Raw genomic sequence first — 18,415 nt, forward strand, 5'->3', positions numbered from 1 at the left:
GTTTCAATTTCTGCCACTATAAAATGATTTAAAAACTGAATTTTCAGGCTTCCCTTATCACTGAAGAATAAATCTATTCAGATTTTAGTGTGGAAACTTCATATATTTGTCCACAGAAAGATCCACCTGATGCAAAGTGAAACATACCACCATTTCCCCTTCTAGACATAATAAGGAAGTCATAAAAATAAAATGGAATCTGCTTTAGGGGTGTCTTGTAGGCATACAAATATGTACATATTATATAAATTGTATAAGTATATATACATGTGTGTTTATACACACACACACACATATATATACACACACACAACATTTGTATATACAAACAGACACAACTTTTCTCTCCCAATAGAATGAGGTCTTTGGTAGGGTCAGGGATTATTTTTTTTTCTTTATATCCCCAGATATTTGCTGATGCAAATAAGAAGTATAAATAGAGACCAAGACATACAAAATAATGCTATGGAAAATATTATAGAAACCAAAGCAACATATCCACATATAGGAATAACAACTTTAAAGAAAAACGTTAGCATCTTTGAAGAAGTCCTCATTTCTTCTGATAAATCTTAAAGCATCATATTAATAAATAAGTCTACATTTGACCATTCTATAATGTCATCAACTTGCATAAAGTTCAGTGATCATTTCTGTGTAGATAATTCTTGTATTGTTAAGTCTGCTGCCAGTTTCTTTTATGAATTCCCATCCCAAATCACCAGCTGACCACTGGACATTTTGGATTTGATTTCCTGTAGACATCTCAAATTTAATATGTCTAACACAGAACTCATTATGCTTTCCCTAATAGCCATCCTTTTATGAACTGGTGGGGACACCACATAGCCTTTTCACAGCTCAGCTTTATAACCTTGATGTCATTCATATTGCCTCTTTTACCCCCACATATCCAATCAGTTGTCAAATCTTGTCATTTCTATCTCTACAGCTCTTGCATCTTGCCTTTCTAAAGGTTTCTCAGAGGTGGAATGGAGAGAGTACTTGGTCTAGAATTGGGAAGAGCTGAGTTAAAATCTAAATGCTAGCATCGTGACTTTAGTCAAGACATTTAACCTCTAACTTGTTTTTCTCAACTGGTTTATTATAATAGCACCTATCTTAAAGGTTTATGGTGAGGATGAAATGAGACAATATATGTAAAACACTTAGCAAAAACAGACTATTGGAGTCGTGCTGTCATTGATAATTGATAGCCCTGTTATTTTTGCGACAGTACCCACACACACACAATGGATATACCAGAGTATTCCTAAAAGAGCAGTACTATATTCTTGCATTTTTGATCCTCATTTAAATCACCCCTTCAATTCTCTTCCCCACTTCTATAACTGTATGGGACTTACGCAATCTTGGCACAGACTGTGCATTTCCAATTGCCATCAATGCCCACAATCCGACATTCACTGCAAACTCGGAGCATGCATGCTTCACATACGTTTCCCCGGTCAAAAATCAAGCCCAAATTTTTCTGACATCGAACACAAATCCTGCTGCCATCTTGCTGCTTTTTTCCACCTTTCCGTTTTGCTTCTAAAAGCTCATTTTTCAATTTCCTAGAAGGAAAAAAGAAGAGTTTTGCATCAAAGTTAGCTTGGCTTAATAAAATCTTCATTCATAATTTTTACAAAAACAAATAAGGAAAAGAACCCTACTTCAATAGGTTTAGGACTAATTAAGAAAATCCACTTGCCCAAATTGATTCCACAAGCTCCCAATAACTGAGAAAATAAAATCTGCATTACTTTAAACTTCTGTTAATTCAATCACTTGACAAATTAGAAAACTGAGAGTCAGAGGGATTAAGGGACTTGTCTGAAGTCACAGAGATGGCACAGCCAAGATTTGAATTCAGAATTTATGACTTTAAATCCAGTGAGTTATTATTCTCACTACACTACAATTCCTCTAGGGAAAACAAATAAACAAACAAAAAACAAAACTGAGAATCAAGTGACTTACTCAGAGTCATAGAATTAGAAGTGTAATGATCAGGATTTGAATCCAGAACTCCCTGACAAATTCCAGTACCACTTGTTCCATCAATAGTTTCAAATTCAAATAGAAACAGCTCCATTCCAGCCTCATATTGACACAGAAAACCAAACATTAACATTATCTATGTTCTATTATATTTCTGTTTACTTTGTTAAACATTTCCTAATTATATTTTTAACTAGCTTGGGCAGAATGTCTAATTTTACAAATTTCACACTTCTAGCTATAATGTATTATATAAATAAAAGCTAATTTCATGGTCATTTTATTATAAATTCAATTCCTGCTCCCAAGCCCATTGGTATGGGACTCTTTCCATATTGGTGAAGATGAATGTGCTGTCCTGCATGAGAGGATACAGGAGGAGTACAGGGTAAGAGCTTTAGTTCTCAGCTAGTCCCCCTTTTGGACCTTTTAGTACTAACCACTTGAAAATAGTCCAACTGGAGGTCTTCCAGAGAGATGGACAAGGTCAACCCTACTATATGTTGCTGAAGGAAAAGACTCTGTGAAGACATGAGAGGAACTGGCAGTCTCTTATTTTCTACTCCCAGCTTTTTAAATAGAGACTTGAGAGAGTTTCCTCCTAGGATGAGAGTCCAAATACTCTTCTTGGTTGAGCTGAGTTAAATCACTCCCAATAAGAGAGCTCCTTCAGTCTGTATTGTCTAATGTCCATTCGTCCACTTATATATTTGGTGTTTTGCAATGACTTGGATAAATGGTCTTCTTAGCAATTTTCCATTGTGGAATTGGTGTGAGGTGGGAAAGGGACTTATCCTTGAATATAGAGCTTTTCCCCTCTTTTTTCCTCAAAATGACAAAGCAATTAAATGTTAGATGGAACCTGATCATATCCCCTACATGAAAAATATTGAAGGGAATAAATATTTTCTAGCCCAGTACTCCCTCTTTCTGAAGCAGACAGAGTGACCTCTGGCCCCAATTAAAACAAAATTAATTGCAATTAATTGTGATTGCAATTATGCAATTAAAAAAACAAAAAATTACTTCCTCTTTTGTCAGGGGTGAAAGATGGAGGGAAAAGAGGCTAGAGATGTCCATTCTGCCTCTCTTTGAACCACAAATAAACACAAACTCTTATCACAGGTAGACCTCATTACACATGTGAGACTTTTTTTCTAGCTGTATAAATAGTCGATTATTTATAATATAATTTGTGATATATAATGGACAATTAAATGGCACAGTGGTTAAAGCTATAGGCCTGGAATCAGGAAAACCTGAGTTCAAATCCAGCCTCAGATACTCATTAGCTGTGTGACCCTAGGCTAGTCACTTTATCCCGTTTACCAAAGGATACATTTATCCTTTTCCAAAAGGAAGTTGCAAATTATATTTGCCAAGGAAATCCCACATGAGACTAGGATGAGTCATACATGATTGAAATGACTCAACAACAACATCATATAAAATAAATTACTATCACTAGGATTAATTTATATTTCTATTTAATTTCTCCAGAATATCACATTTTGGAATTCTACTTTCTAACTCATTTGTATTCCTCAGTCTTAGGGCAAATACAGAAAGCTTATATCATGAGTGCTGCTGGTTCCTCTCTCCATAGGTGACAGCAACAGGTATGAACTCATTGTAACAGTGATCCTTTACCATAGTGGTCCAACACTAGATATCCCTAGAGAAATGAGAGTTTTAATGATCTAAAGATATCAAACAGAGCTAAACTCCTTTGGTTAGTATTCAGGGCTGCTCATCAATGTTCTGTTCAACCTTTCCAAATCCATTATAATCAAGCAAGATAATCAGTTTATCAATTCCTTGTTCCAGAATGACTCACCCCCATTATGCATTCTCATATCTGCCATTCCCCAGTCTCCCTGCCAATTCATCTCCACAATTTATTTCAGTACACTAATGAAGACTTATTGACTCCAGAAAACCTTCTTTCATTCCTTTTCAAATTCTATATTCACTTTTGTATTCCTCTTGCAGCTACCTTGCTTTAGTAACATCCTGTGTATTTGTTCTTTTTACATTCAATCTTTCATTCTCTCTGTGTCTGTTTTTGTGTCTCTGTCTCGCTGTCTTTGTCGTCATCTGTCTCTGTCTTTCTTTCTCTGTCTCTCTTTTTCCTCTTTCCTTCCTTCTCTCTTTTTCTGTCTGTCTCTATCTCTCTGTGTATCTCTGTTTCTCTCCTTTCCCTCCCCCCCTCTCTTATGTAACATCTATCTCTCTATCTCTGTCTCTCTGTATTTCTCTCTTTCTCTCTTTCTTTCTCTCTCTCTGTTCTCTCCTCCCCCTTCTTTCTCTGTCTCTTCTCTCTTTTCCTCTCCTCTCCAAAATTAACATAACACCATGCTCACAGTCTTTATTAATCCCTTATCTTATATAACACCAGTTTGTCAAAAAACATTTTCATATAAATGACCTCATTTTCTCTTTTCAAACTTGTGAGGTAAGCAGATTTTGAGGTATTTTTCCTATTTTAAAGGTAAGAGAATGAAAGCCCAATAGTAACTTGCCCAATGTCATACTATTACACATTGACAGGACTGAGACTAGTATCTATGTCTCTTAACTACAAGCACTCTGTGTAGAAAGAAAGGCAGGAAACTCTCCAAAGAATGTAAAAGTTTAACCACACAAACTTTTGTCCAGTAACTCCTCTTCATAAAATACAGTTTTAGTTACCAAGAGAGAAACAACATAAATGAGATACCAAGTCTCATTGTTTTGCTTGTCTTTTTTTCAGCCATGTCTGACTCTTTGTGATCCCATTTGGAGTTTTCTTGGCAAAAGAACTGGAGGGGTTTGCCATTTCCTTCTCCAACTCATATTACATATGGGAAAACTACTAAGTGTTTAAAGGTGGATTTGAACTCAGGAAGATGACTCTTGCTGATGCCATAAGCATCATTCTATGCACTATGGCACCACCTAGCTACCTAACACCATGCCTACTTAAATCTAATAGGGATATGATGGTATGACACATACACAAACTATAAGTACTACATGCCTTGCCCTGAGCTACCTCATTTCAGAGGGATACAGTAGGGAGTATTATAGTCAAATCTCACTATAATGAATTGAAAGTACAGCTATGATGTCTTTGCATAGATCTGTGATCATGGAAGTTCTGATTCTTTTTCTCATCCCACAAGTTTTGCGGGATACCAGTTCAAATCAGTTAGGTTGTGAGGTCCTTGAGGGCAGGGACTCTTGCTTTTAAATTTTTTTTTATCCCTAACATTAGCACAGTGCCAATTCAATAGGCACTGAATAAATGCTCATTGAGTATTGATTGATTAAACATTTATTAAGTGTGTACTGTTTTCCAGGCATTGTGCTAGCTCTGTGCTGAAGCTATCTCACTTAGTACTATAGACTAAACACTGTCTGCACCCCTTATCCTAGCCTTCAGTTCATTTAGTTTGATACTGCTCTTCTTATCCCCAACTTTCTTCTCTCTCCCTCTGGCTCCAATCAGCTTGGCTTTGTCCTATCAGACTCTGTGCTCCCTGATCTACTCAGTTTTATTCCTGTGGAACTGCTCCTTGTAACAATGTTTCACTTAAAATGTTTCTGTGGAAACATTTAGTAACATCCTGTGTGTATTTGCTCTTTTCACATTCAATCTTTCATTCTCTCTGTGTCTGTTTTTGTGTCTCTGTCTCGTGTCTTTGTCTTCATCTGTCTCTGTTTTTCTTTCTCTCTCTGTCTCTCTTTTTCCCCTCTTTCCTTCCTTCTCCCTTTCTCTGTCTGTCTCTATCTCTCTGTGTGTCTCTGTTTCTCTCCTCTCCCTTCCTCCCCCCCCTCTTATGTAACATCTATCTCTCTATCTCTGTCTCTCTGTTTTTCTCTCTGTTTCTCTCTTTCTTTCTCTTTTTCCCCTCTCTCCTCCCTCTTCTTTCTCTCTCTCTGTCTCTTCTCTCTTTTCCTCTCCTCTCCAAAATTCAGAATGGGAGGCAAGATTTACCAGTAATAAAAAAATGGAATGTAAGATGTATATGAGAGAAAATACAAAATACTATACCTTTCTCATTTCTGATTAGAAGCAGGGTTTCAGGCAACAGATTATATCTGATCTGATCTGAAGAATGTGTAGGATTTGGATAGATGGAAATGGGGGGGGAGTGGAGGTATTTTAGTCTTGAGTAATAGTGTGATCAAAGGCACTGAGACAAAATGACATGGGATATATTCAGAGGATGGCAAGTTTGAGCGAAAGTTAGAAAGATAAAGGGGGCCAATTTGTTGAGAATCTTGAATATGAGGCTAAGGATTTTGTACTTTATTCAGTGGGTTATTAACGGCCATTGAAAGGCTTTGAGCATGAAAGACTGACATAATTAAATTTGTGTAAAGGCAAGATTATTTTGGAACTGTTGTGAAGGATTTCTTGGAGAGGAGAGAAGGAATCCCCAAGGAGGGGTGGTGGTAGTAATAATAAAGCAAGTTTTCCTAGCCCTGAAATGCAATTAAATAGACTAAAAGAGACCAAAATTTCTCTGTATCTCTATATTCAAAGGAAGTATAGGATTTTCATGGCATTGTCCAGGAAAAACCTTGCAAAGTCCCTTCTGGATGTTTATAAATCCTAAGGATTTTAAAATAATGAAATGAATTCATGTGCTAAGAACACTATTATATTGTTTTAGAGATGATAGCCCATGTTTAAGTGTCTCAAGGCACAAACATAATAAAGTAGCATTTGTTCAAATATCTGGAAATATCTGATATCAAATATCTGTTCAACAATCTGGAAAAGAGAAAAAAAAAACCAAAGTGAAGATCATGAAGTATACTAAAAGATTGTAAACAGACAGGACACTAAATGGGTAAGAAGGGAATTCCAAGATTCATGAAATGACTTCTATTTTGTGGTCCTAGAAATATATATAAAGGAAAACAGATCAAATATTCAGCATTATCTTCTGTTTTCTCAGGTAGAGGTGCTGGATCTGTTCTGAGAAATTAAAAGAAATTTTGCCAAGCTTTTATATTAAACCAATTTCAAGGTTTATAGATGAAAATCTAAAACTGACATAAAAATTACTCTGGACATTCAGCCCAGGGGATAATAGGAATTGGGGCTTAGAATAAATCAGGTTACAGGTATGAAGGTATTTTAAGTAAAATGAAAAATAATATAGATATAATAGGGTTCTTGGAGCTGCTGCTCTTCAGAATTATTAGTTATACTATTGCATTGGGGAGAACTATGGAAAATTGTGCTGGATAGCAACACATTTCCAGAGTATAACCTGAATCATTTACTGAGCAAAATTGTGAAATAATTTTTTTATACACTGTTTTGACCTAAAAAAAATCCTCAACAAACTTAGAATGATTAAATTAATTCTAAAGGAGAGAGAGAGAGAGAGAGAGAAAGCGAGAGCATGCACGAGAGCAAGAGAGAGTGAGAGAGAACGAGAGAGAGAGAGAGAGAGAGAGAGAGAGAGAGAGAGAGAGAGAGAGAGAGAGAGAGGAGAGACAGATGGAACAAGTAAACAGCTTTATGAATAATTTTGGAGAAATAAAATACTTGAAGCACCTACTCACCATACCACCTCAATCCATAAGCTGGAATCAGCCAGAGCAAGCACAAACTTTCCAGACTTGTATTTCTGAGTTTAACTATAGTTTTCTTATACTTTGACATGACTTTTTTTCTTGGCAGTGATTCAGTCTGGATTTGCCTTCTACACCCCATAAGAAATCAAAAATATTGATTCTGCCAAGCTATTCAAAAGAAAGGGATTTCAACTTGAGTGGCCAATTGAGAATGAAGGGTGGTGACAAATGTTGGAAAGCTGGTGGGAGAAGGGTACTGGAAGCTATGTAGGGTTAAGTCCTTTCCATATCAGTTGTTTTTTGGCCATGTCTTACTCTTTGTGATCCTAAAGCAGGTTATGATCCCTTTAAGAAACTGTATTTCCTGTTGATCTGTGATTTCTTTCAGATTCTCAGCCCCTCCTGGAGAAGGCATATTCTCCCTAGATAAGTTATCTTTCCAGATGCCATGGCCTTTGATTCAATTAGAAATCCTGGTCAAAAAGCACCTCTTTGAAATGTTGGTAATTCCAATAGAAGATCTGTGCTGTCCCAGTCCCCACTGGGTCTGACCTGCTCGGGCTGGCCCAGATCCCACCAAGACACCCAATACAATAGCTACCATCAATGAAGGTCTTTTGCAGATGACTCACTCAGCTGCCAGGACTTTCTGTCCACTGAGAACTACATTCTCAGTGCAAAAATCCATTTTCCATAGATCTGCCACTATAGAAGTCAGTCCCTTAGTAAACTGATTTCTATCTAACAATAAACTTTCCTTTTGCAACTATTAATTTGGGAATGAGTAAATTCTTTCACTCCTAAAACCCATAGCCGATTTAAAGGGGATTTTTAATAACTCTCTTATAGCCACTAACCTCTAGACGAATAGGAATCTAGACCACTCAAACAGCATCAATCCTATGTGCAATTATCTTGGCAAAGATACTAGAGTGGTTTGCCATTTCCTTCTCCAGCTTTTACAAATGAGGAAACTGAGGCAAACAGGATTAAGTGCTTCACTAAGTGCCAGGATCACATAGCTTCTAAGTGTTTGAGGTCAGATTTTGAACTCAGGAAGATAAATTTTCTTGGCTCCAAGCCTAATATTCCATCCACTGCACCATTCAGCTGCCACTAATCTTCTCCACACAGAGTTTATTTCTTAAGAAAGAACCAGTTGGATTGACAGTTTGCAAAAACTGAAGAATATTTGTGTAGTACTAGAAAGAGGAAGTATTAAAAAATAACAAGAGAAGTCAGATAAGTTACTGAGATTATAAGAAAAAGAGCAAAAGACAAAAATGTCCAAGAGAGAAAGACTAAATATAATTAAAGCTTTAAAACAGGTGAAGCAACAGTGAGTTTTCTTTGATCATGAGAGCAGAAGAAAAAAATTTAAATGTTGCAATACATTGAAGAAGTTTTATAATAAGAAAGAAAATGACCTAATGAAAAAGAAAATTTGATGGATGCTCTCAAGATTGTGGGGGGAAAACATTGAAAAACTACAGAAGAGTTCATAAGGGAAACTCAATTATTAAAGAATTAAATGATAATACATTGTTGGTGTATCATGAAATGATACAGACATTCTGAGAGGCAATTTGGAATTATACTAACAAAGTGACTAAAGTGTCTATACCTGTTGAACTAGAGACTGTTACTGGAATTATCTCAAGGAAGCCGTTGACAAGAAAAAAGACCCCACATATTCCAAAATATTAATATTAGAACTTTTTTGTGAGAGCTGAGAATCAGAAACAAGATAGATATTCATTCTATGGCAAATGGTTAAACAAACTTTGGTTCATGAATATAATAAAATACTATTGTTCTGTAAGAAACACGTGTGATGAATACAAAAGAAACATGGAAAGATCATGAATAGAGAATCAGGCTTGGAGTCAGGGAAGATCTGAACATCTGAATCTAGCTATGTTATCTTGGGAAAGATACTTGACCTTTGTTTGCCTCAGTTTTCTCAACATACCCACTTACAAGAACCATCTTTAAAAATGAGAGATATATACACAGATGAAGGGAAGTAGATTAAAATTTATTATGCATCAGTTTATACAAAAAAAAAGGAGGGATAGCAATCATAATCTCACACAAAATTACGGCTAAAGTAGATTTAATTAAAAGAGATTAAACAGGAGCACATTATGATAAAAGGTACCATAGACAATAAAGCAATATCAATACTAAACCAAATACAATAGCATCTAAATTTTTAAAAGGAAAGTTAAATGAATTATAAATGGAGATAAATAGTGACAGTGTGGATCTTTAATCTTCCTCTTTTAAAATTGGATAAATCTAACTAAAAAATAAGAAAGAAATCAAGGAAGTGAATAGAATTGTAGCAATGATAGATATTTAGAATGAATTGAATGGAAAAGAAAGGAACATGCCCTTTTCTTAGTGGTACTTTTACAAAAATTAACCATATAGAGGAGCATAAAAATCTTATAGATGAAGGAAGAAATATGAAATGCTTTATTTTCAGATCACAATGCAATAAAAATGTATTTAATAAGAAAGCATGGAAACATAGAAAAAATTAATTGAATACTAAACAATCTAACCTTAAAGAATAAGTAATATTATTATTAAAGAATAAATAATAACATTAAAGAACAAAAAAATCAACAATTTCATTAAAGAAAATGACAATGAGACAACATATTAAAATCTACAGGATTCAGCAAAAGGGGTAATTAGAGGGAAATTTCTATCTCTGGGTATTTACATCAATAAAATAGACAAAAAGTAGCTCAATGATTGGATATGCAATTTTTAAAAATTAGAAAAGAATAAAGGATCCACAAATAAATGCCAAATTGGAAAAACTAAAGATAAAATTGAGTTCATTAAATTGATAACATAAAAACTAGTAAATTAGATGTCATTGGTTAAGATAATTTAAAAAAGAGAAGAAAATCAAATCACTAGTATTGAAAATGGAAAGAATGACTATACCTCTAATGAAGATGAAATCAAAGCAATTTTGAGGAGTTGTTTTACACAATTATATGCCAATAAATTTAACAATTTAAAGAAAATGCAAGAATATTTGTAAAAATATAAACTTCCTAGATTATCAGAAGAGGGACCAGAATATCTAAATAGATTTATTTTAGAAAAAGAAATCAAAGAGATCATAAATGAGCTTCCTTTTTAAAAAAGCACCAGGATTAACAACTGGATTCTAGTTTACATTTAAAGACCAATTAATTCCAATACTGAATAAATAACATGTAATAATAGGGTTCTACCAAATTCATTTTATGAAAATAATATAATGCTAATACCTAAACTAGGAAGAGTAAAAAATTATAGACTAATTTCATTAATGGACATGGATGCAAAAATACTAAATAAAATACTAGCCAAAAGATTATAACACCATACTGAAAATATTAAACATTATAGCCAAACAAGATTCATACCAATTTTTCTGGTATGAAAGAAAAGACTATTCATATAATGAATTGTGACAATAATAAAGTAACAAAAGTCATGCCATCTTATCAATAGATACAGAAAAGTCATGACAAAGCACAATCCTCATTTTTATTAAAAATACTTGAAAGCTTAGGAATCAATGGACTTTCCCCTAAATTGATAAGAAGCATTTATCTAAAAACACCAGGAGGTATTATTTGTAATGGGAATAAGTTAGAAGACTTCCCAGGAAGGTCAAGTGTGAACAAGGATGCCTACTGTCACCAATATAGTCAATATTATATTGAAAATCCTACCAATAGAAATAAGAGAAGAAAAAAATAAAACAGAATGGGCAGTGAACTATCTCTATTTTACAGATGACATGATGAAAATCCTGAAGAGTCAACTAAAAAGTTAATTGAAATAACTAATAATTTTAGCAAAGCATTGCTATTTATGACCAACAGGCCAAGAAAGAAGAGCTAGAGATACACCATTTAAAAAAACTCTAAACAATATAAAATATCTGGAAAGACACCTGCCAAAACAAACCCAGAAACTATATGAACAAAATCATTTTTTAAAAATGATACAAATAAAATCAGATCACAATAAATGGCAAAATATTAAATACTTGTGGGCAGGTAGGGTCAATATAATAAAAATGACAAATTTGCCTAAATAATTCTAAATTATTCAATGCCATTCCAATTAAATTATCAAAAACTTATTTTACTGAGCTAGAAAAATAATAATAAAATTCATCTGGAAGAATGCAAAGGTCAAGAATATCAAAGTAATTAATAAAAATTATAATGGAAGAAAATTTAGTAGTACCAGATCTTAAATTATAAGGCAGTAATTATCAAAATTATCTAGTATTGGCTAAGAAATAGAAAAGTAGAACAATGGAACAGAGTTAACATTATTCACAGCAGCAAACAAATATGGTAACTTAGTATTTGACAAGTTTTTTGGAAATAATTTAATTTTTAAAAATGTTGGAAAAGCTAGAAAACAGTCTGGCAAAAACTGGGCATAGAACAATATCTTACACCATTTATCAAAATAAAGTCAAAATGGATATAAAGGAGGATTTACAAGAAATCTAAAGAACAAGGAATATATTTCCTATTAATCTTATGAATAGGTGAACAGTTTATGAACGAACAAAAGATAGAAAGCATTGTGATATATTAAATGCATTGTTTTGATTAGGGGACTTTATACAGTTTCTCAGATAAAGGTCCCATATCTCAAATATGTAAAGAACTTTTATCAAATCTATAATAATATGAATCTCCAATTGATAAATGGTCAAAGGATGTGAAGAGGCATTTTTCCAATTTAGAAATCAAAACAATTTATAGTCATGTGAAGAAATGCTCTAAATCTTTATTGATTACAGAAATGTAAATTAAAACAATTTTGAGGTATCATTTTCTACTTATCAAACTGGCTAAAATGATAGAAGGGAAAAGCAGCAAATATTGGAGGGGCTGTTAAAAAATTGGCACCTTAATTCATTGTAAGTAGATACATGGACTGACCCAAACATTTTGGAGAGCAATCTGGAATTATACTTAAAGTGTATTAAATTGTCTATATCCTTTGGCTGAGCAATAGCATTATCAGATTTGTTTCCCAAGATGATTAGGGAAAAAGAAAAAGAACCTATATGTTCCAAAGTATTTAATAGTAGCTCTCTTTGTGGTGGTAAAGAACTGGAAATTGTGGAGATGCTTGTAAACTATATGCTCATGAATATTACTCTGCTGTAAGATATGATGGGCTTGATGATTTTAGAAAATAACTGAAAAGCACTGCAAAGAACAAAATGAACAGAACCAAAAGTCTGTTGTATAATAACAATATTGTTTTAAGAAGAACTTTGAGCAAGTCATTGATATGATTATAAACACCTAAATTAAACTACAAAGTTTCTATGAAGGAAAGTGTTATCTGCATCCAGAAAAAGAACTTCAAAGATAGATTGATAGATAGATTAGATAGATAGATAGATAGATAGATAGATAGATAGATAGATTAGATAGATAGAGATGTATGTATATATGCTTATATACATGCATATATACACAAAAACACACATCTTTCTATCTGATGGTAGTGGGCAGGAGAGAAAAAAGGGAAGGAGGAAAAGAAAGTTAATGATAATTTTGCAGTTTATTTAAAAGAAATCACAAATTGTATATAATTTACACTTACAGATGCAATCCTCTTTCTTTTCTATTCCATTATGGAAATGATTATTTTATTTCTTAAATTAAGAATTTTTAAAAAGTAAATGTTACAAAATTACAAAGAACAAATGTGACTTGAATGAAGAGATAGGAGAAGACTCCCCCAATTTACCCTTCTGTGAAGATGGGAAGTTGACAGATATTATACGTTGCACATGTGTTCGGCTTTTAAATGTATTGTTCAAGTGTGCTGACTTTTTTTGTGGTCTTTAATAAAATAACTATATCATAGGGGATGGCACTCTGAGGAGGAGATACATGGGATAACCATGGAAATATAAGAAAGATAAAAGATCAACAAAAATTATTTGCCCTTTTAAATTTAACCAAAATGACAATATATTACAAGGAGGATGGGAATTGTTGGAGTTGGGGAGAGGAGAAAATTGCCCACATAGATATGACAAAGCTAGTCTGCAAAGTAGAAGTTAAAACTGCAAAGGAATAGAAATAATGAGGATTAATAATTTATGAGAAACAATACTCAAGAAGAAAGCCATTAATAAAAGTCATTGCTTCAGACTTCATACATATGGGATCAGTTTAAGTTAGACCCTCATTATCTCTGGACTACTGACATAGCATCTAATTGGTTTACCTCACTAAAATATCTCCTCTCTTCAATTGGTGCTCTGCATAACTACCAAAGAGGTTTTCCTAAAGTTCATGAAGTCATTCCCTCATCCAATACACTCCAATAGTTCCTTATGTTTCTGGAATCAACTATAAAGTCTCTTATTTAGCATTTAAAAAGCAGTTCAAAACTTGATCTCCACTTAGCTTTCTTATACTTCTATACATATGACAATAATAATTACATAATAATAACTGTATTTAAAATTTATCTAGCACATTCAGTTTTTAAAATGTTTTGCAAAAATCATCCCATTTTATCAAAATAACCTTGGAAAATAGGTAGGGGAAGGGGAAGAGAATAAGAATTTACATAACTCCTATTATGAGGTAGACATTGTCTTTCTCATTTATCCTCACTACAACCCTGAGAAGGAAGTGCTCTAAATATTCTCATTTTATAGTTGGAGAAACTAAGGCATACAGAGGTTAAATGCTAACTCGTAAGTGTCTGAGGCAGATTTGAATTCAGGTCTTCTTGATTCTATATCCAGTGCTCTATTCACCGTTCCTCCTAGTTCTTTAGGTAGATAGGTAGATAGGCAGACAGTGTATATGTGTGTATGTCAAGTACCTCAGCACTCCTCTGCTTAGAAGCTTGTTGATATGCTTCAGTACTTGAGGCTCAGGGGGAGGCTGCAGCAGTAGCAATGGTCAGGAACCCAGGATCCTGGAAATCCCAAACCCTGGTTCGATGCCAGGTCTCTGGGCTGTAAGAGTATAGGACCATAGCTTCCATTTCCACATTCAGCACTCCTCCTTCCTCAAGGAAGCTTGGACTGAGTGGGATGAAGAGAGATATTATAAAGGAATGATTCCTTTCAGAAAGTGAGTTGTGTCAAGAAGAGAGGAGCCCTGCTGGGCTGGACTGGACTGGCTTGTTTCTTAGCAGCTGGAAGCTCCACTAGCCCCTTTGGGGAATTAGGTGAGGAGGGATGATTAGTCTGCAGTCTGGAGATGTGCTCCTTAGAGAAAAAAATGTGTTTGGTCCTCGTTGATTTTCACCATTCTTTGTGGTTTCTGGAACCAATTAATGATGATAACCAAGGTACCACTGGTTCCTTCAAAATGCCTTTAAAATTAAGCATTTCCTGTTTTTACCACTTGTCATCTCCCTACATCCCCAATAAAATTCTCTCTGTCTCTCTCTGTTTCTGTGTGTGTGTGACAAACACATATATATGTATATGATGTTCCCGTGGAATATAAGTTCCACAAGGGAGGAACTGTTTCATTTTCGTGTTACACACTATGATAAACATTTATTGAACACCTATCATACATCAGACATTATGCTGTGCTATACCTTAGAGACACAAATAAGAAAAAGTTAGTGATTGTTGCCAGATTTGAGCTCAGCAAGATTTATCTTCTGGTCTTCATATTTCAGGTCTGATACTCTATCCACTATGCCACCAAGCTGCCCTTAATTCAACTGAATAAAACAAGCATTTATTAAATGCCTTGTGCCAGGTACTCTGCTAAGTGACAGGGATATACAGGCAAGGAATAAAAGCAGTCCTGCCCTCATGATGCTTCCGTTTTGTATTCTGTGTACATGCTACCCCCAAATATGGCTCTAAAGTTTTTTTTTTTTTTTATAAATTTTCATCTCTCTTCTGCTGGTTTTTTTTTTTTTCCCAGAGGGCTGTTTTCACACTAAAAACTAAAACATCAGGTACTCTCAACAGATTGCCAGAGCAATCTCTTTGAGGATCTTTTCTGATTAAAACCCAATGAATTCTTCTTTGCATCAAGAAATTGAGAACAAGGAAATTAAATGTTTAGGGAAGGAAAGTAAAAAGAAATAGTCTCAGAGGTAGCACTGGTGCCTTTAAACAATCACAGTTTAATCTTGGATTTTCATGGAAAAACCAAGGAAGATAATGATAAAGAAGTAAATGATAGTGGCTCGTTCACTTTTCTACTCATGCTGAGATGAAATTAAAGTTTCATTCATTCTTGAATTGCCACTGACATTAGCCTTTTCATATTAGGTCTATACTTTCAATAAGTGAATCCTAGATTAAACCAAAAGTTCCCATGTAATACAGCAGAATCAGAGAGTTCATGGTAAATGAAGAATGTATTATAGAATCCAAAGTAAGAAGACAAAAAAACCCCAAAAGCTATAAAAATGATTTGTGTAATGATATTAGGATCTAAGATCATTAGCTACAGCTTTGTGTCCTAAGGTTATGTTCTAATGAGCACATCTATCATTCATATCCAATGATAATGCTATTAATGTTGTTGATTTTCCTGATGGAGAGAGGAATTGGTGGTTGGATAGAGTTTTGTTTGACTTTGTTTCAGTACGATCTCTGGATTTGCTATTATAACCACCTATTACTATTTGTAAATTGTCCTCTTAAGTTCAAAGTGTCCCCATATCTGTGATCAAAGAAAAAAAATCTCCTCAATGACTAGCATTGGTATTGCCTAGCAGTGTATAGCCATGCTGCTTGATTTTAGCCGAATTTTTTAAAATGGAACATGATGCTTATTCTCTTGGCCTTGAATATGACATTTACTTGACTACCCTCTTACTATAAATCTTATAATAAATAAATGACAGAAGTCATTACCACAGCAAGTGCCACATGTCAGTGTAAATACACTTCAACAAACCTCACCAAAGATTTCTTCAAAACAAACCAAAGACTGTTTCTTTTCAAACTAAAAGAAAAGATATTGAAAAATTATGCTTTCTATAGCAAGGGAAGGAAAGTTTTTGTGGGTTTTTTTTAATCAGGAATTGACTTAGAGATAGACACAGAGGACAGGGATATATGAATACTTTTCTAAATAGGGAAATGTTAAGAATATGGTCCCTTACTTAATATTTTTTTAATGGTCTAGAAGAAGGAATTTGTAGTGAAATCTAGAAGTCTACAGATACATTAATCTTTTCTAGATAATAAAATGCCTAAATCAGTGGTCTATAAACATTTTTGGTAATGTACTCCTATCAGTTAAAAATTTAATAGTCTTACTATACATCCTTAATATATACACATTTGTTTATTTATAAATTGTATAATATACCATTATATTAATAATTAGGCACATTATAAAACTTACAATAAATATATAGAGTGCAGAGTTTTCCATAACACCAAGAATGTAAGAGTCTGTTTATTGCTTGCTTCAAAAGTAATATAGAAATTTGAATAATAGGTGAATTTTGAAAGAAAGATCCTGATCTACATAACAAAACATGCATGATTCTTCATCCTATGTGACTGATTAACCCAAAATGAAAAAGGAGGAGACAAGAAAAAGAACTCCTTGGTCATTTCTCTTGAGCACACATTATAAAACCCACTATCTATGGTATATCTGTCATAACTACAAGGTAAACTGGGGACCTAGAGTAGGAAAAAAACTTTCCAAATGGTAAATAAATTAGAGTTTATTAGGTAGACTTGTGCTTTAAGAAGATCACTTTAATAGCCTAATTAAGAATGAACTGGGGTAGGGAGATACTTGAAGTAGGGAGATACTTGAAGTAGGGAGAACAATCACAAGGCTCTTGGAATAGTTTAGGATGAAGTGATGAGGAGTACCCATACCAGGATGGTACAATATGAGAGGAGAGGAGAGAAAGTATAGGAGAGCTGTTATGAAGGTAAAATGACAGGACCTAACCACTGATTGGCTATGGGATGGATGAGGGTAGTTTAGTGGTGGAAAGAGTGAAGAATTGAGAATGAGGAAGGATACCAAGATTGCAAGCATAGGTGGTTAGGAAGAATAAGAAAGTATATTTAAAGTAATTATTTTAGTTGGTATAGAGTGTGGGATGTGGTCCAAACATAGTTTCTGGCAGACTATATCCAGTTTTGCCAAGAGTTTTTGTCAAACATCAGTTGAGGAAAGACTGAATAAGTTTTGGTATAAGAATGTAATGGAATATTGTTGTTCTATCAGAAATAATGAACAGGCTGATTTCAGGAAAGCCTGGATTTACATGAACTGATGCTTAGTGAAGTGAGCTGAACCAAGAGAACACAATACATAATAACAAGAAGTTTAGGTGATAATCAACTGTGATAAACTTGGCTGTTTTCAACAACAGGATGATTCAAGGCAATTACAATAAACCTGGGATGGAAAGTACTATCCACATCCAGAGAGAGAGATATGAATACTGAATTGGACCAAAGAACCATATTTTCACTTTTGTTGTTGTTTGTCTGCTTGTTGTTTTTTTTTTCTCGTATTTTTTCCCCTTTTGTTCTTATTTTTCTTGTTCAGCATGATGATAAGGAAATATATTTAGAAGAATTGCACATGTTTAACCTACAAGGGATTGCTTGCTGTCTTGGAAAGGGGGAGTAGGGGAAAGAAAGAAAAATTTGGAACACAAGGTTTTACAAAGGTAAATGCTGAAAACTATCTTTGCATGTTCTTAGAAAATAAAATACTATTAAAAATAAAAGTAAAATAAAATAAGCTGAAAAATGAAGCGATAAACCATTCTCAGGTCCTTGCCAAGAAAACCA

At 34.0% G+C, this 18,415-nt stretch overlaps 1 protein-coding gene across 1 annotated transcript in view; it reads right to left on the bottom strand.

Moving 5' to 3' along the window:
- Positions 1-18,415, bottom strand: part of SYTL5 (synaptotagmin like 5) — a 133,149-nt gene that overhangs the window by 97,650 nt on the left and 17,084 nt on the right. Inside the window, exon 2 of the mRNA XM_051985042.1 lies at positions 1,368-1,577. Within this exon, the coding sequence (XP_051841002.1) occupies positions 1,368-1,577 (210 nt within the window). The remainder of the gene's footprint in view (positions 1-1,367; positions 1,578-18,415) is intronic.

Source organism: Antechinus flavipes, chromosome 3, assembly GCF_016432865.1.
Source record: "Antechinus flavipes isolate AdamAnt ecotype Samford, QLD, Australia chromosome 3, AdamAnt_v2, whole genome shotgun sequence".
NCBI classification, from domain to species: Eukaryota; Metazoa; Chordata; class Mammalia; order Dasyuromorphia; family Dasyuridae; genus Antechinus; species Antechinus flavipes.